Raw genomic sequence first — 25293 nt, 5'->3', positions numbered from 1 at the left:
CTCACAGCTTTTACTTTAGCACTCTACCATTAGACACCCCTATTCTTTTTCTTTTTTCCTTTGAGGTCCTGAATAATTGTTTGTAATAAAACAGAATGTTAATGCAGCAGAAATCCCATCATGAGAATAGGGCTATGTTGGCTCTTCAGAAATGAATTGAATAAATAGAGAGGAGAGTTTAATTTTGGAAAAGAAAAACAGTTGGGGGAATAGCTTGGGAGTACTGAAGAAAAATGTCATCTCTGGTGCTATTAAAAAATAATTTGTTATTTAAAAGCCAAATAAGTAAAACTTTATTTAGAATATGGAAAAAAGAGAGAGGAAGGTGTTGGGAAAAGAAATAGTATTTAAGCTTAAGCTATAATTTAAGATGGTTATTGAAACTGTGTTGCAGTTTTCTTTCAGTTTTGAATTTTAAATCCCTATTAAAGCTATTTGTCCTTGGGATACATCTAGCTGCAATCTGGTTGCCTCACTTCCTTTGTCAAGTGAAGAAAGCAGTAATTTAGGCTCAAACAGAGTTGGGCATTTGTATTTTACACATTTTAAAAGTTGTGAAAAGACTTTTTAAAGTCAGTAATACCGATATTTCCAGTTCCCAAAGGACCCAGTGCTTACCCAGTGCCTGTAGCTGTGCACTTCCATAGGTTAACTGGGCAAATGCTCCACAAGAACTCCCACAGATCTGAGTGTGCCAAACCCATTGGAACCTGCACAGGGGTTTGTGTCTGACCTTAATTGCACTACACTCAAGCAGAGCATGACTTGCTGAACTAAAATCATACAGCATAAAGAATTTTGTCATTTTCAGGGCTGCTGATAAAAGCAGTGTTAAAGTCAGTGCATTCCTGGAAGATGGAACTCTAAAAGACCCCACGATCTGCTCTGAACATGACAATCGGGGTTTCCTCTCCTTTTATCCTACAAAATCTATAAGCATCTGCAATTATGAATGTCAACCTTATGCCCTTTAAAGGATATAGTAAAGTGCCTGAAATATCAGTGTGTACAAAAATCCATGGGGATGGGTTTTGGCTTAAGAGAAGCAGTGTGTGCCTTTTGTAGAGAATAACATTGGTGTTGTATAATTTATTTATATAAAGAAAGGGCTAGAGTAGTAAAAATGCTAATTACATAAACCATGGTGACCTTGCTCTAAGATCATCACTTGAACACGGGGAGCTGTTGAACTTTATTAAAAATGACTGTTCTTCCAGCTGACAGCACGTTTGACAGTGGCCAGGGCTCCACAGTTTATTCGGACTCGCAGAGCAGCCAGCAAAGCGTCATCTACTCGTCCCTGCCAGACGCTGTCCCTCCTGCCATCCAGAGGGTGTACAGCCCCCCCCTGAGCGAGGGCCAGCCTGTGCCCCACAGCCTCCCCCAGCTCGGCCACTACCAGCAGCCCTCAGCAGTAAGTCCAAAGCTTTTTCAAATAGTTCTGTATCTTGGGTCATATTTCATATTATCATTTATGCTCTTGTTCCCAGAGGGTATGGGTTCCAGGGCTGTCTGTATGTACTCCTCACTCACCTCTGCACGCAGTGACCTGCTCAGTCCCTTATCAGTCTGTTGGCATTAGTGGCTTTGCAACAAAGCACAGGAAGGACATGGACCTGTTGGAGTGTGTCCAGAGGAGGTGACAAAGGTGCTCTGAGGGCTGGAGCCCCTCTGCTCTGGAGCCAGGCTGGGAGAGCTGAGGGTGCTCACCTGGAGAGGAGAAGGCTCCAGGGAGAGCTCAGAGCCCCCTGCAGGGACTAAAGGGGCTCCAGGAGAGCTGGAGCGGGACTGAGGATAAGGGATGGAGGGACAGGACTCAGGGAATGGCTTCCCACTGCCAGAGGGCAGGAGTGGATGGGAGATTGGGAGGGACTTGTTCCCTGTCAGGGTGGGGAGGCCCTGGAAGAGGTTTCCCAGAGAAGCTGTGGTTGCTCCATCCGTGGAAGTGTCTGTCCCTCATGCTGCTGTCTCTCTGCAGCCCGTCCTGCCTGCAGTGCCAGCCACACCCGCCGTGGTGCCCCAGCACTACCAGGAGCCAGCAATGCCGTTCCCCGTGGTCCCCAGCACCGTGGCCTCGCTCCCGCTGGGGCAGCCGCCGCCACCCGTGCTGGCCAGCCAGCAGGTGAGAGCTGGGCTCTACCATGGAGCCGTGTCCATCTCAGCCCTTCCCTGTGGCTGCTCTGCCTCACACAGGGTGCCTAGAGAAGCTGTGGCTGCCCCTGGATCCCTGGAAGTGTCCAAGGCCAGATTGGACAGGGCTTGGAGCACCCAGGGACAGCGGAAGGTATCCCAAGTTTCTCTACGAAACTTCCCAGAGCACCTATGTTCCTCAGAGACAGCAGTGTCCAGTGAATGCCCATGCTAAGGAGGGTAGGGCAGGACAGCAGAGGAACAGAAATTAGGGTGAGAAATTCACTTACCTCCAGAATTAATTGTTTTGATCTTGTATCAATATGCACTGGTGGATCAGACATGTGGAATCAATGTTGTATCTCCTAACTTTTATTTCTTTTTCCAATTTGGGTGTCTGTGCATTTACACTGCTAAAGTTATAATGAGGCAAAGTTACCTAATCTGCCTGGATATTTTCCCTTCCCTGTGCCTGATTCAATTCACAAGCATTTCTTGAGACACAAGCTGGATTTGAGAGGGAGGTTTTAAGAAACAGCTCCATTCCCTGAGCACAGTTTTCCTGCTGTAATGTGATGTCTCCTGGAGTGGGAGGTGGCTGAGCCACAAGTGCCAGTACCCTCTGTCCCCTTGGTGTGAACCATGGGCAGCTGTCTGAGCTGCAGATTAACCCAGCTGGGGCGCAAGACCAAGCTAGCTCTGGGAGCTGGCAGCTTTATGAGCTCCAGCCCAGCGCTGTGGGCATGCGGCTCTCCCACCCCTGAGCTGGGGCTTGGTCCTGCAGGAGTTCCTCCATGGAGTGAGTGGGGTCCCCCCCATCCCAGGTGGGCCCCTCCATCCTTCAGACAGTGTTCAGGTGCCTCCACCTTGGCCCTCAGTTTGCTCTGTCCCATCACCAGAGCCAGGCCAGCCCCTGCACTGCCATTCCTGTGTGTTTGGGATTGTAACTGGGGAGATCTTTCCCAACATGAGATGGCAGAGGTTCTGTGTGCTGCAGAGCCTGATGAGGCCACCAGCCCTGTGGTCCCAAGTAAGTCACCCTGAGCCAGCCTATGCCTCAGGGTCATCCTTTTGAACCAGAAGGGCTTTTTAAGTATTTCCAGAACTAATTAGAGGGGCTGAAGAAGAAGATACCAATAGCACATAAAATGTGGGGGGTTGTTACTGATGATTTCCAGCTTTAATGCAACTTTTTCTCTGTTCTGCTGTCTAAAGCCTGGCAGGCCAGGGGAGCACTGCTTTCTCTGGAAAAGTAAAGCTGCTTTTTTGGCTACCACATTGTCACTACAGTACATCAGAAATATCTGGAACCTAGCTTTTACTGCAATTATTGTGGTTGATTGTGTCTCAGGTAATAAGTGTTATATTTTCCATGCCTGCTCCATTATGTAGCAACTTCTGCTTGCCAGAATGAGCTGAATATCAACTGTATCTTGTAAGTTAGTGGTTGGGGATTTCACGAGACCAACTGGAGCAATCTCTGGGATTCAAAGAGTCTGAGTCATTTCAAGTAGCCTCTCCAAGACAGTTACCACTTATCATTTTAGGTAATATATCTTGCATTTAAATGTGTTTTAGGCGTGGGCTCCTGTGCAGTGTTTGAATTAAGAGTGCTCGTCTCTCCTGGGAGCTGTCCCTGCTGGAGCATGACCAGGGCAGGGAATGGAGCTGGGAAGGGGACTCCATGTCTGGAGAAAAGGGGGCTCAGGGAGGACCTTCTGGCTCTGCACAACTCCCTAACAGGAGGGGGCAGCCAGGGAAGGGTCGGGCTCTGCTCGCGGGGAACAGGGACAGGATGAGAGAAAATGACCTCAAGCTATGGTGGGGAAGGTTTTAGGTCGGATATCAGTGAAATTTTCTTCACTGAAATAGTAGTTAAGCATTGGAATAGGCTACCCAGGAGAGTGGGGGAGTCAGCATCCCACAAAATGCTCAAAAAATGTATTGATGCAGCATATGGGGACATGTTTTAATGGTGGACCTTTCAGTGCTGGGTTAGGGGTTGGACTCAGTGATCTTAGAGGTGTTTTCCAATCTTAATGAGCCTGTGATTCTGTACTCCAAGCACCAGGTCTGTCCTGACAGTGAGCTGGGGAGAAATGGGGAGCGTGGCCAGCCATCTGGTTTTTTTGCAGTACACAAGCAGTAACCTTTTCCTTCTTGTCCCCGCAGCAGCAGCCCATCTCGCAGGCAGCCTCCCTGCAGCAGGTGCTCAGCAGCCAGCCCGTGTGCCCGCTGCCGCCAGCCCCCCACCTGCTGCCGCCATTCCCGGCGCAGGGCTCGCAGGTGCCCGCCAGCAGCACCCCCCTGAAGCCCCTGCAGATCTCCACCGTGCCGCAGCTCCCGCCAGTGGCCCCTTCCCAGGTAAGGAAGGGCTGTGAGCATGGCCATTTGAGGAGAAATTTCCAGCTAATAATTAACATGATTTGCAGGTTTTGTGTGGCTATTTTGACTGCATGCCAGTTTAATTAGGCGATAAGAATATTATTGCTCTTTCCTAATTCCTTTATATTTCTTTGTTATTTGTTTGGTGAATCAGAAATCTTCTTTGTGCCCAACTCTACGCCATCCAGTTAAACGCAGCTCCAAAATGGCAATAATTTTTTTGGCGTTGTTTTGTTTTGGTCTTTTGCACTGTCTCCTCTGGCACAATCTCTTCCCCATCCCAGGCTTGAGGGCATGAGCAGTTGCCTGTTTTTATTGCTATTTTCTGACCTCCTGACTTCACCACTTCCCCCAACACCTGCCAGCCATGTCGGTGTTGTTCTGCTCTGGGTCTGTTCTCTGGAGCAGGGACAAACCCTTCCCTTGGCCTAGGAAGGTGGATGGTGCTGTGTTTAGTAGTGACAGCACCATAATGTGAAGCAGCTTGTGCCAAAGGGCAGGAGCAAGCTGCTGCCATGATGCCAGTCTGCTCCATCACTGGGAGATTTTGATTGTAAAAACCCTTTCTCTGGGCTCTTCCGTGCTGCCTGAGTTGCAGCTTGTTTGAAAACAAGGGTTTAAATTGCCCCACTTAATTTTGCATGAAAGAGTTTTGCGTTAGGTCTGGCCCAATTCCTTTTAATTTCTGTTCAAATGAAAGCAGCTTTTAATTAGGATGTTGCTTGAAGGCTTCAAGCTGGTGTTAGAAGTAGTTCTAAGCTTCTAGGGTATAAAAGCATCCCCCTCAAATGTATTTTTTTTGCTTTTACTAATGATTTAAGCGTAAATCAGTTTTTATTACTGCTTGCGAAGCTCAGGGAATGAATGGAAGTGATTAACAAACAGACATAATTATCCTCCTGGCACAGGTGGTTTTTAGGGACTTGTGCGGCAAATGAAACTTCTCTATAGCATCAGTGAAAGCACTGATGCAGTTTATGCAATATTATATTTTTTTCAGATTCCTCAGTTTCCTGTCATTCCTGCAATTACTCCTCTGGCAGGGCTTGACAGCCTTCCTCCAAACCTGTCTGACATCCCTGCTGCAAACGTGCCCCCCATTCCTGCTCCCTCCCAATACTTTGCTCCAGCCGTGATCCTGCCCAGCCTGCCCATGAACCCCACGCTGCCCATGGCACCCAACTCCCCTGCCCTGCCCATGCAGGCCGTCAACCTGCCTCATACCACCGTGGCTTCTCTGGTCCTGCCCTGCCAGCCCATGGTGCCAAACATGCCGGCGGCCACCATCCCGCTGCTGGCTGTGGCGCCGCCAGGGGTGCCACCGCTGCCGCCGCACGCCGCGCTGCCGCCGCAGCCCGTGTTCCAGCCCGCCTTCCAGCCACTGCTGCCCGGCGACACGCCCTCGCCCCACCACGCACAGAGCTCCCAACCCGTGACCCAGGCACAGCCACCTCCTCCAGCCCTGCAGCCGAGTGTCATCCACCCTCCTGAGCCGGCTCACCAGGTAAATCCACCGGGCGCGGGGCCGTGCGCTGCAGGGTGCTCCAGGGCACTGCCTGTCCTGGGGTTCTGTTCCTCGCCAGCATTAATCCTTGTTCTTGAGAGGTTTTGTTGACTTCTTGCTCTCAGTTCTGGAGGTGGTGGCTGAAGCTGTGAGCTGTGGGGTAGCAGGTGATATCCTCAGCCAGGGGCAGGGGTTATCAAGGATAGAGGGCATAATACAACTGTCTTTGGACAGTAAGTGTGCAGAGCACTTTCTGAATTTCCTCTTCCTTCTTGCTCTCAGATCTTGGGAAGTGTGAGCTGTGTTCTCCCAGGTCAGGAGGGTGTACCAAGCCTTGCCAGTGCCTGTAGCTGGTCCATGTACGATGCAGGGGCTGCTGGGTACACACAGCAAATACAGGGGAGCTGGCAGGAGCAGTGGAGTTGTTTTGGTGTAGAATATATTTAAAACAGCAAAGGGAAGTGGCTCTCGGGTAAGGACTCTGGAAAGCTCTGTGGAAGAGCACTATCAGACCTGCAGGGCAGGGATGGATTCTAGCTGCAGACCCTTTCCCCCTTGAAAAAAACAAAGCATAAACGAGCTCAAGCAGTATTTACATGGAAACTGCCTCAGGACTGACAGAGTCTGTAAATACTTCTCTCGCCTCATCTGTGATATGTCAGCATGAAACACAGTCTGACCAGAGCAGGAGAGGACACTCAACCTGTTAATAAGGCATTTGGAAAATCTGTATTCTGCCACATCCCTTCACCATAACACCCTAATTCAAATTTGTAACATCCCATCCCAACCTGTCATGGCATCTTCAGAGCAGTACATAGTTTTTAAATTTCTCTCTTTCAGCCATATATTTCGTACAGGATTACTGTCGTTGAGAATGTCAGCAGCATGGAGTTTGGGGGTGTTACTCAGTGTTCCCTGTGGCTTTAGAGGGAATGGAATCAAGCACACTGGACACAGTGAGCATGGCAAATACCAGAACTGGAGAGCTGATGTTCCCACACCATCCTGACCAAGTCATTAGCTATCAAATATGTGTAGAAGAATTGCATAGGGAAGAATTTGGGTTAAAAAATTGCTATTACAATGTGCAGAGGAATATTTTAAAAAACATTGTTTTGATTTGAAGACTTCTGTTGGAGAGGTATTTCTGTATATAATGCCACGCTGTTTTCACAATTGATGTTTAGCACCTCTGAGTTTTGTTTTGGCTGGGTACATCTGTATGGGCATTCACTTAAGAGCTGCACTTGATGATCCTTGTGGGTGCCTTGCAAGCCAGAATATTCTGTGATTCTGTGATTTTACATTGAAATATTTTGTGAATTATTCTAGTTATATAAAATTTAAAATTGAACCACCCTTCTGTGGCATTACACCGCACTTGTCAGTCTAACAACCCCCCCTTTGGGCAGCCGTGTAACTCTGAGGTGTTATGAAGCACATCCTGTCTTTACTTTTATCTACATTAAAACCTGGAATAATAGTTTCAGCCATACCCAGAACCTGCTGAGAGCACACAGCAATGAAATCGTGTGGCCTAGTTCTCATCTAAGTCTTTTTTTTTAATGTATTTTCCAATAGCCTTAAGTCTCTATGTGATGATACTTCAAAAAAAGTAAAAATTGGGCACACTTTTACCTAGTACTAAAAGTCTTTTTTTCTTCCATGTGCTTCTTTCTTTCCTTCTTCCTCTTTCCACAAGCTCAGTCCCCCTGGAAAAATACATGATGTACCTAAAAGGAGAATGTTCTGATTTTAAATGTACAACCCAAAAGGACTGTTATGCAGAATAACAACCCAGTCTCTAAGGTAGCTGGCATCCTGTCGCCTGGATCTGGTTCCCACCAAGTGCTTACGCACTTGAGTCATTTTAATGCACTGGAGAAATCCACTGAGAAAAGTGAAACTCCCTCTGTCCACACGAATGTGTTGGTAGGATTGGAGTGTTGGCGTTTGGCACATCAAGGGTTAAGTTGAGAATTCAGTATGTAAACTGCACTAAACTGAAGTAGGACACTGGTGTATATTCAGTGAAAGAGTTAATTGTGTCATTTGTACCAGGTCCTGGTTCTACATATCTGGCAGATTTCTTAAAATATCCTAAGTTAGGTTATGGGTAGAATGTATTTTTCTCTGCATGGACAGTGTGGAATTGTTGAAAGCAGAGCAAAGTATTCAGAGGAATGAATTCATCACCTAAGATCTTAAAAGCAAGTCCAGAGGAGGCCATGGAGATGCTCTGATGGCTGGAGCCCCTCTGCTCTGGAGCCAGGCTGGGTGAGCTGGGGGTGTTCACCTGGAGAGGAGAAGACTCCAGGGAGGGCTCAGAGCCCCTTGCGGGGCTTGAAGGGGCTCCAGGAGAGCTGGAGAGGGACTGGGGACAAGGGATGGAGGGACAGGACACAGGGAATGCTTTCCCACTGCCAGAGGATAGGGACACGTGGGATATGGGGAAGGAATTCTCGGCTGTGAGAGTGGGCAGGCCCTGGAAGAGGTTTCCCAGAGGAGCTGGGGCTGCCCCTGGATCCCTGGCAGTGTCCAGTGCCAGGTTGGATGGGGCTTGGAGCAGCCTGGGATAGTGGAAGGTGTCCCTACCCATGGTAGGGGGTGGAATGAGATGAGCTTTGAGGTTCCATCTATCACAAACCATTCTGGAATTCTGTAATTTTTCCTTTCTTAGCAAAATCTGCTTTTGTCCCTACTAATAAACTAGTACCTGATCAATGCACCTTGTCATAATTGTACAGAAGGCATCCTTAGCACTTTTTTTGGTTATTTCATGGGAAGTTTATGTCTGTAGATGTTACTGAGAGCATCCAAACCCAGTTGCACTACGAAGTTTGAGTCCTTTCTTCATGAACACCAGTGACTTTGCTCCCTTGTCACATTGAGTAACTGTCACGTTGAGCCCTTGGCGCAGAGATGTGTGCTAACAGCTCTCGTTGTGTTGCAGCCCATGCCTGGACACACTCAGTTTGCTCTGGAAGCTGGAGCCCAGGTGCCTGTGCTGCCAGTGCAGCCCTCCATGGTCATGTCACCGCCGTTGCAGCTGCAGCCGGAGCTGGTGCCGCCCTGCGTCGCTCCCGAAGGCGTTGCCCAGGTCCATGGCAGCCTTGCCACAGCTGCCCCGCCTGCCCCCATAGAGCCTGGCCTGCCTCTCCAGCCCTCTGCCCTGCTGCAGCTCCAGCCTGATCTTTCGCAGCCACTGGGCCAGCAGCTCCCAGCTCCCTGCTCGGCTGTCGCAGCAGGCACAGAGACATCTCAAGAGGTAGAGCCCTTCCTCTGAAGTAACTCACCAGCCTCAGCCTTAATCTTCTTAGTTACTCCTATGTGAAACAGTGGGCTTGTTGCACAAGGGAGGTTATCCCCTCGGTGTGTTGAGCTGCTGCTCCTTGATGCCAGCAGTTCTGGGTCAGCAAATAATTGGCTATTCCAAATGAAACCTCATGTTGCAGCTCAGGAAATGTCTCACTGAATTAATGAGGCAGCAGGACTAAGCACTTTCTTGTCCGTAGCTGAGATAGAAATCAAGAAATTCTCAATGTGGGTGAGTTAGAAGTTGTTCTGTAGAGTTTCACCCATGTTCTGTCCAGTCTTGTTTTAAATGTCTCAAGCACTTGTTCAACAACCCATCATTTGCCTTAATAAACTACTCCACAATCTGAGTCTTTGTATTGTGGAAGCCTTTCATCCTCTTCAGTTTGAGCCCTATTCTCATTTCATTTAGCATTGTATCCTCCTGTATTGCCTAATGTCTGCTGTAGCCCTGGGATTTTTGTTTCTTAAGATACTCATAGGCATTCCCAATTCTCAGTGGTCATAGAAGCAGGATGCTTTTTATTGTTTTCCTTACAGAATTGTCAGCTCCTCATCTGCTATTTTGACTTTTCTTTCCACTCCCATAATTGTTTAATCTTAAGTCTTGACAGAACATCACAGAACATTTCTTTCTCTTCAGCTGCCTGTTAACAAAACAAAACAAAAGCTTTGGCATTTCTACCTGATTTCAGGAAATAAGTCTAATTTTTTCTCCACTTCTGGATGGAAATGTCCCACTGTGATTCTGCATTCAGAGTGGTTCCTCTTGAGTCTCTGCTCTGAGTTATCTTTCTGCCCAAAGTATGTATTTCACCTTTTCAAAATTAATCTCTTGGTTTTGCCCATGTTTCCATGGCTTGTCACATGCCTTGACCCCAGTGCAGCCTGAAATTCCATTGGACATACAACTCAATGCTGCCTCCAGAAGATGCTCCAGAAGGGCTGTGCTAACACTAAAAACGAATTCTAGTTCCCCATTTTTCCTGTCTGTCAATGGCAGTTTAATTCTTACTGCATCAGCGTTCCTGCTGTGATGTAGGATATTTCCTGGTGAATGTCTGCATCCTGTTGGTTAAGTGTATCAGGAATTGTAGAGCCTGTCTGCAGTGCTTCACCTGCAGACTCCCCGGAAAAGCTGGGCTGGGTCAGGCATATCCATCATTCAAGGTACTCCTTCTCCAGCTGTCTTTTTTCTGAACGCACAACTCATGGCAAGGTCAGTGCTGGTGCCTTCAGTGCGGAGTCCATTCCATTAGAGATTCTGGAAATATGAACAAACCTCATTGTTAGGCACTGTGATAGGGGGGATACAAGTTCTCCTGAGAAACTCGTGGCCACTGAGGCACATGTCTGTCCTTCACATCCCACATCCCTCAGAACATTTAACCACTGGTTTGCTAATTTCTTTCTCACGTCCATCTCTAAGTTAACCACTTTCTCTCACTCACTTTAAGAAGTGAAGCAAGTACCAATGCACATTGTCTCCATGCTGGTTTTCTGGCATACATTACTAAAGTTTCCTTGGGTGTAAGAGAAGTTTCATACCTGCCTATATAATCAAAACACTACATTTTGTTTCTACTCTGCCATGACATTTTTATCTCTTCTGTTGTGTTCAGGCACGTTGCAGCACTTGCATCCAAACCAACTTGAACCAGTCAGGCAAAAGAGGTTTTGTAAGGCACTTGGTTGAGTGCTTTACCAGAATGTCGATACATTATGTCTGTGTTCTCTCTGTTCATTGATGTTGCAGTTTTATTGAAACTGCATTTAAGCTTGGCATGGTGTTTAGAGCCAAGGAGTGGGGCTGGCTGGTTAGCTGCAGAGAACCAGTGATGTTGACCAGTTCCCCTCTGAGCTTTTAACCTCAGCTCATCACTGCTTGAGTCCTCAGTGTAGCAATGGCAGTTGAGGGGCTTGTTTCTAGCTCTGCGTCTATAGAAGTATTTTATAGACATGTTTTTATAAATATATATAAAATGATATATATTTATGGGTGTATCTGGTGTGAGTGTATATACACAGCTATATACACATAAGGGTGTGTGTGTCTTTGTGCATACATGGTAAGTTTGTTACATCAGGGCCTGCAGCATTGTCACAAATTCTATGAGAATAGGTCTGCCCAATATGAAAATCATGCTATGATGTCTGTCCCAGAGCTGCAGCCAGTGAAGAGGGAAGATTTTAGGGGAAATTCATGTAGAGGACAAGAGGACATGATGCAAGGGTGGTGTTCTTAAATGATGAATTTTCATCTTTTGTTTGTAAGTTCCTTAGAAATTTTCCCACTAAGCCAAACACAATGAAAATACTGAGCATATTTTCAGGAAACTATATAAAGCAATGAGCCAAATTAGCAGATACATTCAAAAATAAAAGACAGTGGAATTTTCCCTCAGTCCGATTTTGCCATGGTGGTGAGAACTGTTTTATTCCTTTCACCATCTGATCTGCTGTGGGCAGAGGAAGGGAAGTGGCAGGTTAGTGTCTCTGACTAAGTGGTTGGGGCCTTGGACAGAAGTGATGTTGAAAGGATAAAATTGGGCATTTATTTTATTTCTAGGTTCCAAGAACTGGTTAAACAGAATGGTTTTAGAGTTACTGATGCCAACCCTTTCCTAAAGGTGTTTTTCATCTGCTAATATAATGTGTTTGCTTAAATTACTTTTTCTTGCATTTTAGGAGCAGGCAATACAGGACAAACTCCAAGCTCTGTCCCAGAGTTGCGAAAGGTATTATCACCTCTTTGGCGTAAGAAATGCTTGCATTTTGGAGTCTGTTTTTTCTGACTTGATCAGGAGAAGAAGGACTGGGAGCATGTCTAGGGAGAAGCTGACAATATTCTGTGTGCAGTGTGCCCATTCTGGCACCTGCAGCTCTTTTAATTCCTTAGTTTGGATGCAGCATCCTAGCCTTGGTGTATGTACAGCTGTATGGATCTTCTTTTTCCTCCCTCTACAGCAAACCTTACCTGTTTGACCTTCTGCTGGGAGGGCAGAAAGACAGGAGCTGAGAAAACTTCACCTTAGAAAAGTAGGAACTAGTGCAGTTCAGAGAGAGACTGTCAGGGCCCCTTAAGGGATATATTCAACGTGAGGGACTTGTGCTGTGTTACTGCCAGAAACATTATTAGATCATTTCTTGGTAGGTGTTGTAGCCAGAGTATGTGCCTGGTGTAGAGTAGTGCCCTTCGCTCACTGAGTATTTTCCAGTTGACTCAGTTCGGGCCAAAAAAAAGTGCAAATGTGCCCTTTTTTGCAGCCTCTCTTATAGCTTACATGTGATGCATGACTCCATTGTGTGTGACTCTGCCTTGGCTTTCTCTTGTGAAGCTACATGAGTCCAGATGTTGCTTCTGGCAAAGAGATGAGTGACAGCTTGGAAGGAGCAACAGGAAGTGGAAAGCAAGAAGGAAAGTCTTCAAAGAAGCATAAGAAATCCACACGTGCTCGTTCGCGCCAGGAGAAGTCCAACAGACCCAAACTGACCATATTAAATGCAAGTACAACCTGTTGGAGGGTTAACTCTAGGGTTCCTTTGGCTTTGCCAGGAATAAGGGTTGTTGATCTCTGCATGCAGGTGTGTAACACAGGGGATAAGATGGTGGAATGCCAGCTTGAAACCCATAACCACAAAATGGTGACGTTCAAGTTTGACTTGGATGGTGATGCGCCGGAGGAGATTGCCACTTACATGGTGAGATGTGGCTGCCCACGGGCTCTCAGTGCTCCCAGTTGCTCTAGGCAGCTCCTCGTGTGTGCTTGTTGCCTGAGCTGCCTGGCAGCTGTGGAATGAGGCATTAATAAAAAAAAGTCTGTTTTCCCCTTTATTTTGATGTGGCCTTCTAGGTGGAGAATGAATTCATCTTGCAAAGTGAAAAAGAGACTTTTATTGAACAAATGAAGGATATCATTGATAAAGCAGAAGATATGCTCAGTGAGGATACAGAAGGAGAACGAAGTTCTGACCAGGGAACAAGTCCCCAACAAGATGCAGATAGGCTGGAAATAAGCGAGGTAAGAAACACTGAATACAGATTCCTAGTTTGATTCCTTTTTTTTAACAGCCAGATACTTAAATTACTTTTGCATCTTGTGTTAAAAAACTAAAAAGGTTTCTTAACTAAAAAAATAATGCTTTTGCTCTGTTAAGCCTTACAATACGAACGGGATGCTGGTCCTCTTGCACTGATCCAGCTATTTCTTGTGTTGTCTCTTTAATAGGAGAAGCGTCAGTCTCAAATGAAGACATCTGTGTATCAGCAAAATGGTAAGAGTGCCTTTGAGTTTCTAGTGGAAGATGTCCCTGCTCATAACAGGGAGTTGGAACTAGATGGCCTTTAAGGGCCTCTTCCAACCCAAACAATCCTGTGTAATTAAGACAAAGTAATGATCTGGAGACAATGGAAATTCATGTGTTTACTTGTAATTTTCTTTTCATCCCTAGTTTTGCATACCGGAAAAAGGTGGTTTATTATATGTCCAGTGGTTGAAAACCCTACTACAGATGCCCCTGAGTTTTCTCCCCCGATGCCTCCCAGTGCCCAGCAGACAGAAGGGCCAGGTATCTCCAAACTTTATAGAAAACGTCTTCTCAGAGCTGCTGTGTTGTCTCTCTTCTGTCCTCACCTCACTCAGCTGTGATGGTTTCACTTAATTTAGTCAGAGGAAGAAAATTATGAGTTTTGTTAAGCTGTGCATTTACATGTGCTCGTGCATTTACATATGTTCCTGGTGTTGAACCAAATTGGGAATCTTTATCTGAGTTTCAGTAAAGTGTCAGTGTTTTAGCTATACCTTATCCTGCGGGGCAGCCGAAATTCTCCATCACTATGTGTCTTTTCAGTGAAATATTTTTTGCTGAAATAATCTGAAAATTCTCGTTTGATGTACATAACAGCTATTTGCTGGTGGGAATTGCTAGTGGGTTGTCCCTGCAGCTGACCAGGGGGCTTGGCAGTGATTTCGTTTCCTTTCAAGGTTCACCTTTTGCTTGTGTTCTCTCTAGACCCGGAGCAGTCAGATGACCAGCCGGTGAGCTCTGCAGTGACAGAGGCACCTGGGCTCGGGGCTGGCCAGCAGCTTCCCCTGCATACAGGGGTCAGTGACAGCCCCCTTGGAGCCGCCCTGTCCTTGGCAACGGCTCCTGCTACAGCAGCTCCTGCCAGCATAGCAAGCCAGCCAGAGTTCCCAGCGCCAGCCCCGCCGGCATCTGCCCCGAGCATCGCGGAGCCCGTGGTGGCCAGCGGGGGTCAGCCGGAGTTCCCCCAGCCCGGCCCCCCGGCCCCCCGAGCCGTGGGGCTGGAGGAGCCCGCCGAGGCCCCGGCCCCGCACCTGCAGCCGCAGGCGGACGAGCCGGCCTGCGTGCCTGACGTGGAGATTGCCTGCTGCAGCGTTGGCCCGCCCGCGGCCGCGCCAGCGGCTCCGGGGCCGCTGCCTCCGGACGCCGCGGTGCTGGAGCGGCAGCCGGCGCCGCAGGGGCCGCACCTGCTGGAGGGCAGCCAGCCCGGCGCGGGGCCCTTCGGCAGCCAGCCCTTCCCCGCGGCCGCTGGCCCCGACGCCCTGGCCTTGGCGGGGTCCCAGCTCCAGAGCCCCACGCAGGTGCCGCTGGCCACGTCCCAGCAGCTGCCGATGGTGCAGGGTGGCACGGGGATGGCCGGGGCAGGGGTCGGCCTGCTCCAGCAGCAGAACCCCCCCGGTGCGGCCGAGTCCGACGGCGAGGGCCCCCCCAGGGTGGACTTCGTGGACAACACGATTAAAAGCCTTGATGAGAAGCTGCGCAATTTGCTGTACCAGGAATATGTTCCAACTTCTTCGGCATCAGCAGGGACGCCAGACACCTCTGTGCCACCTGAACAGGGCGACAGTGAATTTACCTTATCCCCTTTTCCTGAAGAGCAAGCTCCTGCCCCAGCGTTGGATGGGAGAGAACCAAGCTATAGCATCCCGGACACCAGGCCAGGAGGTGAAAGCTGCTGCTGAGCCGCTTGTGCCCCTCGTGCCCTCAGAGGCCTTGCCTTGCCCACCGCTGGTCAGTCCCCCAGTGGCTCTGCCCTTCACCCCCTCAAAGCCAGCCTGTAGGGCTGGCCCCAGAGCAGAGCTCAAGACTCACTCTCCTGCGGTAGGCCACGTGTAGATCTTTTTCTTCCCTAAACATTTCATAACTCTGTTCCAGGGTGTGTTACCTCTGCCTGCTGACTGCTTTCCAATGTGAAAGCTCACTTAAATTTTTCTTGTCAGATGCATCCCAAATCATTTTTCAGAAATGCTTATTAGTGAAAGCCAGACTTTCCCTTTGGGTTTAGAAGTGGTATAATACTTTAATTCATCTCCTCTTGTGTCCCGTCCAAAGCAGGCAGAAATATGTCAATTTCTTTGTAGTTTAAGAATGTAAAACACATGCATGGTGTCGTCATTGTAGTTCTAATGAAGGTGATTTTGCTTCAATTTTAAGTATAAATGAATGGCAGTGGTACAATTACTGCCTTAGAAGTCAACTTGGATAAAGCAAACATTTCAAGTACCTTTGCCTTGTCCACATGCTGCAGCCAAAGGCAGACATTCCATGGACATGAGTTTCTTCTGTTTCCTGTTATAGTTTCTTTTGTCTTCTCCTGAGCTTGGTAGAGCAAGACTTGACATGGAAGCCTCTAAGGAAAGAGGTAGCAGGCAGTCAGGGGCAGTGGTTCTTCTGTCTCAGTTGAGCCCCCATGTTAGGTTTTTTCAGATAAAATTCCAAGTTTATGAAATCATCAGATTTGCAGCACATTGTGCTAGATCAGTGTCTATTCCAGGCCCTGGCACAGGTTACCCAGAGAAGCTGTGGCTGTCCCATTCCTAGCAGTGTCCATGGCCAGGTTGGATGGGGCTTGGAGCAACCTGGGATAGTGAAAAGTGTCCCTGTACATGGCAGGGGAGGCAATAGGATGAACTTTGAAGTCCTTTTCAACCCAAACCATTCTATGATTCTATATCTTACTCAAAAGTAGCATTTCTGGAGATAATTCCATCCCTAGCAAGGCCGAGCCTGTTCTGTGTAGCATCAGCTGGAGGGACTCCTGTCGACTGCCCAAGAGGTGCTGTGTGGTACAGGAAAGCAGCTGTACTGGAGTAACTGTTTAGGTGTTAAAAATGACTTTCTACAGCAAACCAAATTCTCTCTCTGTGAAAGGTGCTATGTCTCTCGAGTAATTGGAATTCATCCTATTAAAATCTGTGTCAGTAAGGAAAGAGACATAGAATTTCTGAGGACAGACGTACAGATGAGGAACGTATAGTCTGGCTGGAAAAGCAAACCAGAACAAGGCCCCAAGCATGTGTGTATATATAATATACTGGGTTTCAGTAGCTTGGGCTGCAGTTCCAACTGCAATGCTGCCACTGCTTTATTTCTTTCAAGGAAGAAGGAAAAAAAATGGGGGAGTTGGAGACAAGACTTGAAGGCCCCTCCACAGGCACTGTGAAATAGTTCCGTATTCTCTGGTAGTGCCAGGGCAGCAAGGGGAAGTGAGGGAAGGAGAACACATTCTGCTTTGTGAGACTGAAATTGTGTTTCTTTTTTCCTTTTACTGAAAGTTGAACAAGCCAGAAGTCACTGGTGTGAGTGCTCATCCCTCAGAGGCAAGAGGTGGGTCAGCAGGCGGAACAGGTAATGCTCCTCCGGCCATCCCTGCTTGGTGTCAGTGGCAGGAGTGGGGCAACAGCCCGTCCATGTCCAGCAGCCCTGTGTGTCTCTGAGACACCAAGAACACCAGAATCGTTCAGGCCCAATGTACCATGCAGATTTCATTCTTCTTCTCTTTTTCTCCTTAAAAATTTTAACTGAGTAATGAGATTCCACACACCTGCTATTATTTGAATTCCCCAAATCGCTAGATCTGCCAACCTGCAGATATTTTATATTGCCATTGCTATTGCCTCCTGCATTTTCAATCCTATATTACAAAGACCGGGGTTTTAAATTATTCCTCAGTGGTACACTTCAGTTTATCACAATGAAACACTGGTTTTTATTACATTAAAGCATTCCAGACATAAATATTTTTTTCCCAACTTTAAATCAGGTCCAGCCACAAGCATCGCTTCAGCTCCTGCTGCTCCAGCAAAAGGCCTCCTTCAGGTAATCAGAACTAGGAGCAGTTTTCTGCTTGATTGTTACAGTTCCTTTTGTTAAGCTCTCTTATTTTTGCCAGGTTGCACCTTCATCATCAGGCACAGCTCCACAGATGGAGACTTTCCAGAGGAGTGAGGAGGCAGAGAGGACAGCTTCGCCCGCACACGCAGAGAGCGTAACGCGGAGAGTGACAGCAGATGGGGTGATGAGTAACTTCCACAGGGATGGTTCTCCAGGCTCTGGTTCCTATGGAAAACAGGCTGAGGCTCAGGAGAGTGGCACGCCAGCCAAAACCATTGGCAGGTTTTCAGTCATCAGCACGCAGGATGAATTAACTTTAGCAGCACCGCACTGCTTGAGATTCTCGGCCCCCCCGGACGTGTACCTGGACGAGCTGCCCTCCAGCCCGGACATGAAGGCTGCTGTCCGCAGGGTCCAGACGGCCTCGTCCGTGGACGTCCTGTGCGACCAGGCCTCGAGCGACTCCGCTGACGAGCCCTTCCCGCGGCAGCCGGCGGCTGCTGCAGCTGCACAGCTCTCCCCCGCCAGCAGCAGCACAGCCACAGATTTAATCAAAAAAGCAGCTGCTTTTCTGCAGAGGTCTGCCAAAGGTGGCTCCCCTGGCCCAGAGTCACCCAATGGGCAAGGTGCAAAGATTCCTACGATCAACATCACGTCCTTCCACTCACAGTCGTCCTACATGAGCAGTGACAATGACTCAGAGTTTGAAGATGCTGATATGAAGAAAGAGTTGCAGAACCTGAGAGAAAAGTATGTTGAGTTGCAAGTGATATAAGGGAAGCTTGTGTTACTGTACCTGAGCAGCAGCTCAGCTTTGGATGAGCAGCACTGTAAGGAGTAAACTGGTTCTGGGCAAATCAGGCAATGCCAGGACCTTTCCCCACCTTCCTGCTGTGCATCGCCTTATCTGCCAGTTCCAGTTAGAAGAATAACTCATAGAATCCCAGACTGTTTTGGTTGGAAGGGACCTTAAAGATCATTCCAACTGCTGCCATGGGCAGGGACACCTTCTATTATGTAAGGTTGCTCCAAGCCCTGTCCAACCTGGCCTTGGAGCCAGAGACTCCCCCTTCCAGAGATGGGGAGTCACCACAGGTAGATTGTTGTAGCTTTGCATACTTAGGGATGAGCAGCTGATTGTTTTATAACCAACAATTGTTTTGTTTCTTCTTTTACAATTAATTACACTGTCAGGATATGGTGCTTTATCAAATGCATTGTTAGCACAGTCCTTTTATTTTTTTAGGCATATGAAAGAGATTGCTGAGCTGCAGACGCAGCAGAAGAATGAGATAGAGGCACTGTATATTCGCCTGGGGAAACCCCTTCCTCCCAACCTGGGCTTCCTTCACTCTGCCCCACCAAGCAGCCGGCGCCGAAGAACCAGCAAAAACAAATTGAAAGCCGGAAAGCTCTTAAACCCTCTGGTCCAGCAGCTCAGGAGTGGAACATCAAGCACAAGTAGGTACACTGGGTGCTTCCCTTTGCCTGTTGCTTCTGTCAGTCGTGGCTGTGCTGTGTGATGTCTGGGACTGCTGGAAAGGATGGAATGTTTGTTGGTTTTAAGCTGGCATGCTTTTGGACAGGCTTGTCCCAGGTCCTGGTGGCAAGCCATACCTGCCTGCTCTGCATTGCCTACAGTCCTTGGTAGAGGAATAATATTCCACTTTAATTTGGAAAACAGCCTGGTTACATCTCCTCTATTCTTTAAATCCAATTTACTGATGTTTGTATTCACTTCTTACATGCTGTTATGCCTTATTGACTAGGTGCTATATCTTGTTTCCTTTTTCCTCCAAGATGCCATATATAATAGATGGGATTCCATTTGTTCCCCCAAAGGATGGGAGGTAAAAGCATTTACAAAACTGTGGTGGATGCTTTGACCATGAAGTAATGTGAGATTTTCACACAGCACTACAGTCCTGAGGTTTTAGCTCTTGGAAAAATACAAAAATAAAATTTACCTGGAAAATATTGATAAAACCCAGTACCTATTTCTTCAGCAAAATGTAGAATAGAATATGCATAATTTTTCTCCAGCTTAGTTTGTGCTGTTATTTGGGGGAGCAGCAGCATTTCCAGCATTCACCCTTTATTTCAAACCTGGTGGCTCTTGTTTTCAATATCACTGCATCATAGGGCCTCTTTGAATTTTGTTGCATCAATCTTTATAGACAAGGTGTTGAGGAGAATTTTACTTTTAGCTAAGGATTTCAGCTGAGTTGGGAAAAACAAATATATTCAGAGGCAATAAGTTCTGTGGCCCATCTTGAGGCTGAGTGTTCTTGCCCACAGGGACTGAAGCAATGTTGGATACTGTCTGTTACTTCTACATCTATCTAGATAGTTATATACTTATCTGTAGATATCTAGATAAATGTCTCTATCTGTACTTTTGTCCACACAAATATCTCAGGTAAAGCGGCTTAAAAACCAAAATACTTTGCAATCATGTGTTACATGAATTTATCTGTAGAAGAATCTGAAAGTGGCAATGACAATTATACTCAAATAGCTATAAATAAAAAGTTCCTTGTATCTTTGCTGCATAAAAGTTCCTTATAACTTTTATTCTTCTCCATTTGCTTAATTTCACCTTCGGTGTGGGAGAGCAGATCTCTGTGTCCTGCTTTGTCATTCTGTGTGTTCATCCTCCTCCTCAGCACCCCAGCAGCTCTCTCTTCATTCCAGCAGTGCTCCTTCTGAGGCTCCTGAAAACACAGAGGAGAAACTGTAAAAATCAAACCTGCTCCAGGAGCTTCTTGGAGAAGCAGGCTCAGTGATAGGATATGTGGGTTATTTTCTGGTGCAGGCTCTCCCCAAAGTGTGTGCTCCATCCAGTGCATCAGAATAGTGAACGGCTGTTCCTCTTGGGGTCAAGATACGGATTATTTTTAGGCAGGGATTTTTTATTCAGAGTTTTTCTAGCTTTTGCCATTGCATGTGTTATGTTTGTTTGCTCTTTCAGGTAACCTTTCAGACTCTAAAGACTCGCCCCACAGAGAAAGCAGTAACTCTCAGCCGGGTTTCCCCGAAGCCGCCGCGGTGCCTCCCGGCGCAGCGCCCGCCCTGGGCAAGGCTGTGCAGACCCAGCAGCCCTGCTCTGTCAAAGCCTCTCTGTCCTCCGACATCTGCTCCGGCCTGGGCCCTGACGCAGCCGACGCCAACGCGGGCTCTGGCCAAGGTGATTCTTCCTGCTGCCTGTTTTGTGTCTCTTCCAGCACGTGCTAAAATTAGTTCCCTTCCCTTAGGCTGGAACTTTTTAAGAGTGATAGAGGAATGTGAACCTTTGGCAATCCAAATTACTGGCTTATCTTTAAAAAGAGCATTGCAGTATTGTCAGAAGAGCAAAATTTAAGTATCTTGCCGAGTGTTACCAGCACTCAAGAAGGCATGCCCCAAGACATCCCTAATTCTTAGGAAAGAAATACCTTTCAGCTTTGCCGGCAGTGGCTTTATCCTTAATACCTTCTCTGGAGTCTTCCTTACAGATTCCTGAGGAAAAATGAATGGAAAACAAAGAAGATACAAAAGGCTAGGAGAGCGTTTGCTTTGTTTCATTTTTTTAGCCCCTTGATTACAGTAGACCCCAAGTTCCTCATTATAAACTACCAAACTGTCTTGGGCATGAGAGAAAATAAAAATGAAATTAAAAGAAAACCAAACCCAGGGGACCAAGTTATATTTCCTTTCTATGAGGGGTTCACTTTGTGCATAATTTTGGAGTCCCAGCCACAGGACTGTGCTCCCATTACCCCAGTTCTGAGACCTCTGTGTATTGCCCCCATCATAGGCTTTGACTGATCTTGTTGCCATGCATATGGGAAGTTCCAATGATGATTAAAATACCTTCCTCTCATTGCACATCCTGCCAAACTAATCTACAAAATACCTATCTGTCCTCTTCTGCTGTTATTGCATCCTTTGTGTATGGTCAGTGAACTTGCTCCTCTTTGGCAAAGTTAAGGGGGAGATGTGGAGGTTTAACTAACAAAGCTGATTTGACTGATGGTTTAGGACATCTGATCACAGCTACTTGTACTTTATAAGTGTCTTTGTTTTCTTCCCTTTATATTCATTTACAGGCTGGACGGTTTTCCACCAAACGTCTGAGAGAGTGACCTATAAATCTAGTAGCAAACCTCGTACCAGATTCCTCAGTGGACCTGTGTCTTTGTCCATCTGTTTGTATTTGTTCTTTTGTATTTTATCACAGTCCATCTTTCTTTTACCCCCTTTTTCCAATTCCATGATTTAAATCTCTAATATGTTTGGCAGGATGCCCCTTTTTCTCAACCATCTTTTCTTTCTTTTTCTCTTTTTTTTAAGTAATCATCATGAACACACCTTATTTATATTAATTTTTCATGTGAAAGCTTTTTTTGCACTGCTTTTGGCTCATGCCTGGGCACCAAAAGCATGTGTGGAAGATCTCATCATTTATTATATATAGCCTGATGGTAAATTTTACCCTGGAGTTATCAAAGCTTTTGTACTTTATGTGATTTCTGTTGAAGTAATTTTATTTGCAATGTGGCAAATATACATGTCTGCTGTCCCGGTTCCAGCGACAACAAAACGAAATCCATCCTTCTGTAGACGAATGGTCTCTTTCACACATGTTTGGACTCTGAAGACATGCATGTAGCAAGCTGATACAATTCTAGAAGGTCACTGGAGGGTATAACTTCCATACAAGGGCTGTATTAACTCGATATACAGTACTGTTTATATCCACTCTATTTTCTTTAATTTTTTCCCCGCTCTTTGCATGTGGAAATGCTGAGACAATAGTGCTCCAGCTAGTTCTTTCCAAATCTCTGTCCCAGGTGGGCTTTTCCCCATGCAGTCACTTTAATTACTTTAAGTGAGCGATTTTTTTATGGAATCATAAGGCGCAGGAAGATCTGGTTACTCTAAGGGAGAGTCCCATCAACTTTTTGTGTAAGCTGATCTGGCTGAAGCACTTGACTCAGTTTATTTTCTTATGACCTTATGTGACCTCAGAGATGAAGTCAATTAGCAGTTCATCAAAGCATAAATAAGTAAAAAGCAATATCAGATATTCAGATGATACTTGGAAATGGATTGTTAGGATCCAGAAGTTTTGTCTCAAATAACTGTGCACCTTCTATTTGTACCCTATTTGTCTGACTTATAAAGTAATTGGCAATTCTACCAAACAATATCAAGCTATTTAATGAAAAAAATCAGACTTTTTTACCCAATTGTAGATGCTGCTTTTTAGGCAAACGGATTTTGCTTGTACAATAAAGATATGTTGTGCTGAACAGGTACTATAGGCCACTTACATATAACCTTAGAAGGGCTGATAACGTTTTTGAGAAAGTGTTTAGTTAAATAACTATGGGTTTACAGGAGTATCAGATCTCCCCTTGGAGTTCTGCACTGCTCATTACTATCCAAATGGGTCATGTCAAAGGCACAAGACCACTCCAATACACTCCTCCTAATTTTATGAATAAACAGTATTTTAAGAAATAATCTCAAAACTTTTTTTTTGAGCTCCCTGAAAGCACAAACACTCAGGTGATAGACATTTACAGAATTTATTATCATGTGAGCTTTTCATGACTGGTGATGTCATGAGACAATTTTGCATTTAGGGATTTTTTCTTGATAACCTGAGAATTCTCAGCTCCCAAAAATTCCTGTTTGGTGTTATAGTGGCCACAGTAATTTCTTCTTCTGCACATGTAATTCCCAGAAGACGCTTCAATAATCTTCCATGGAATTACTATTCAGTAGGATGCAAAAGGTCTGGCAATAAAAATCAGTGTATTAAAAATGTTTGGGTGCATGGATGTTGTGAATGAAACCAAGGGAATATGTAAATCCTTTGAATCACGAAGTTTCCTCATGCTTAAATAACTCGGCATGACTAATTGCTTTCTGTTCTCAGCCCATGTGCTCTCTCAGGGTCTGGGCGAGTACAGGGGGAGGTTTGGCCTCCCCCATCTCTGAGTCACACCAGGAGATGGGTGCAGTTCAGGCACTTAACATGACACTGCAACCCTAGGTCACCCCTGAGGGTCCCAGTCCTGAGAGCACAGCTTGGCTGCCAGAGGAGCCTCTCACCTGAGGTGCCTCTCACCTGGGGAGCTTGGCAGGTCCCCATGGCTGAGCTGTGGGCAGGTTTGGTGGGGCAGGAGGCTATTCCAGCTTGTTTTCCTGTGAGCTCAGCAGGTGGGATGTGTGTGTGAGTGCAGGACTGGTGCTGTGTGCATTCCTGTCCTTCCCCAGGGTGGCTGGGGCTGGGACAGCGGCGGGCAGGACGGACAGTAGGATGTTCTATGGAGCTGGGATCCAGAGCAGGTGTGTCTGGAGCCTCAGGAAAAACAGTGCTCAAGGAAGGCCAGGTTGGATGGAGCTTGGAGCAGCCTGCCCGTGGCAGGGGTTTGGAAAAGGATGTGCTTTTAAGGTCTTCCAACGTAAACCATCCTTTTATTCTGTTATTTGAAGGTGATGATGTTGGCAATACCAGCTGGCTCATCTTCCTTTCCCTCTGCAAGAGACATCAGTGCACCCAGCAGGCAGGCAAAGCCAAGCATTTGCATTAAGTGCTAAACATGTTTGCATCCATACCCCATCCCTGGAAGTGTCCCAGGACAGGCTGGATGGGGCTTGGAGCACTTGGGATAGTGGAAGGTGTCCATGCCCATGGCCATGGCAGGGGATGGAACTGGATGGGCTTTAAAGTCCCTTCCAACCCAAACCACTGCAGGTAGGATTCCATCCTCTGTGCAGTTGTACAGGGCTGGGACATGACTACCCAGTGCCAGCAGCTCGGTGGCGCCTCCAGACCGTACAGAGTCCTGGGTCTATTCCATTAGTCAAGGTTTCCCTGGTATTTTTTTTTGTTTGAGAGCTGTTGAGAAACACTGTGCTGCGTTTTCAGAAATGCTCCGAATCTGTGTGTTTGGTTAAGGAAAACCAGCCCTTTGGCAAGGTGGGATATGCCAGCAGGAGACCTGCTGCACTGGCAGAAACGTTGGCAACTTTAAAAATCAATGTTCAGATGGATTAAAGACAGTATCACAAGGATCTTGCTCTGGTTACAAGATCCATCAGACTCAAACACTTCCACAGTGTTCTGCAGGACATTTTGAGCCATGTACAATATTGACTTCTCCTTTGTATGTTTCATGAAATAGAGTATTTTTGATGGGCTTTGGCATAATTTTATCCTGAAAAAAAATAATCTGCATAATTTTTCCTGGGCTAAACTGCAAGGGTGCCTTAGGGAAGACTTTTCACTGATTGTGAGTGGAATTTTCAAAGCTCCATTTGGCTTAGGCTTGGAATCTTGTGTAATGCAATTTTTTGCCAAGTTTGTAGCAATTCATATACTGTATGTGCATATGCAATTATGGAAATGGTCTAGCAGTTTATTGCCATTTCCATTTTTTTTGTAGCTTTCCAGCTTTTTGGCAGCTGTTAGTGCAAATATGGGACAGTGGATTTTTTCTGTTCTGTATAATAGCTATTTAATTCCTCAGATAAGAGATCTGGAATTGGAGGTAAAATGCTCTGCTGAACTTTCACAATCTTACATTAAATCTTAATTATTATTCATCTCCTTAACTTTACTGTTCTTAAACATGTTAATTTTAGCAGTAATACAATTAATTGGGTGAATTAGATCTACAAAGTGAATTTTTAATTTAATTTGAGTTCATAACCAGCCATGGCTGATAACTGTCAGTCCCTGCTTGAGGCAGTCTCACCGCTTACGGAATGTTTCCCTTCTCCCAAGCCCCACACTGGAGTGATGCTGCTGGAAGGAGCAGCTC

The 25293-nt window shown here is 46.5% G+C and overlaps 1 protein-coding gene across 1 annotated transcript in view; it reads left to right on the top strand.

Moving 5' to 3' along the window:
* The window catches only part of WNK2 (WNK lysine deficient protein kinase 2), a 91042-nt gene that overhangs the window by 52870 nt on the left and 12879 nt on the right, over nucleotides 1–25293 (top strand). Inside the window, 19 exon segments of the mRNA XM_054516062.1 lie at nucleotides 1218–1414; nucleotides 1979–2122; nucleotides 4303–4494; nucleotides 5516–6019; nucleotides 8976–9290; nucleotides 12026–12075; nucleotides 12676–12841; nucleotides 12923–13039; nucleotides 13192–13359; nucleotides 13567–13612; nucleotides 13790–13906; nucleotides 14351–15297; nucleotides 15299–15373; nucleotides 16918–16969; nucleotides 17406–17461; nucleotides 17535–18226; nucleotides 18723–18937; nucleotides 20448–20663; nucleotides 21565–21663. Coding sequence (XP_054372037.1) covers nucleotides 1218–1414; nucleotides 1979–2122; nucleotides 4303–4494; nucleotides 5516–6019; nucleotides 8976–9290; nucleotides 12026–12075; nucleotides 12676–12841; nucleotides 12923–13039; nucleotides 13192–13359; nucleotides 13567–13612; nucleotides 13790–13906; nucleotides 14351–15297; nucleotides 15299–15373; nucleotides 16918–16969; nucleotides 17406–17461; nucleotides 17535–18226; nucleotides 18723–18937; nucleotides 20448–20663; nucleotides 21565–21663 — 4368 coding nt within the window.

Source organism: Molothrus ater, chromosome 11 (assembly GCF_012460135.2).
Source record: "Molothrus ater isolate BHLD 08-10-18 breed brown headed cowbird chromosome 11, BPBGC_Mater_1.1, whole genome shotgun sequence".
In the NCBI taxonomy this organism is placed as follows: domain Eukaryota; kingdom Metazoa; phylum Chordata; class Aves; order Passeriformes; family Icteridae; genus Molothrus; species Molothrus ater.
This window is presented reverse-complemented; position numbering and strand designations above follow the sequence as displayed.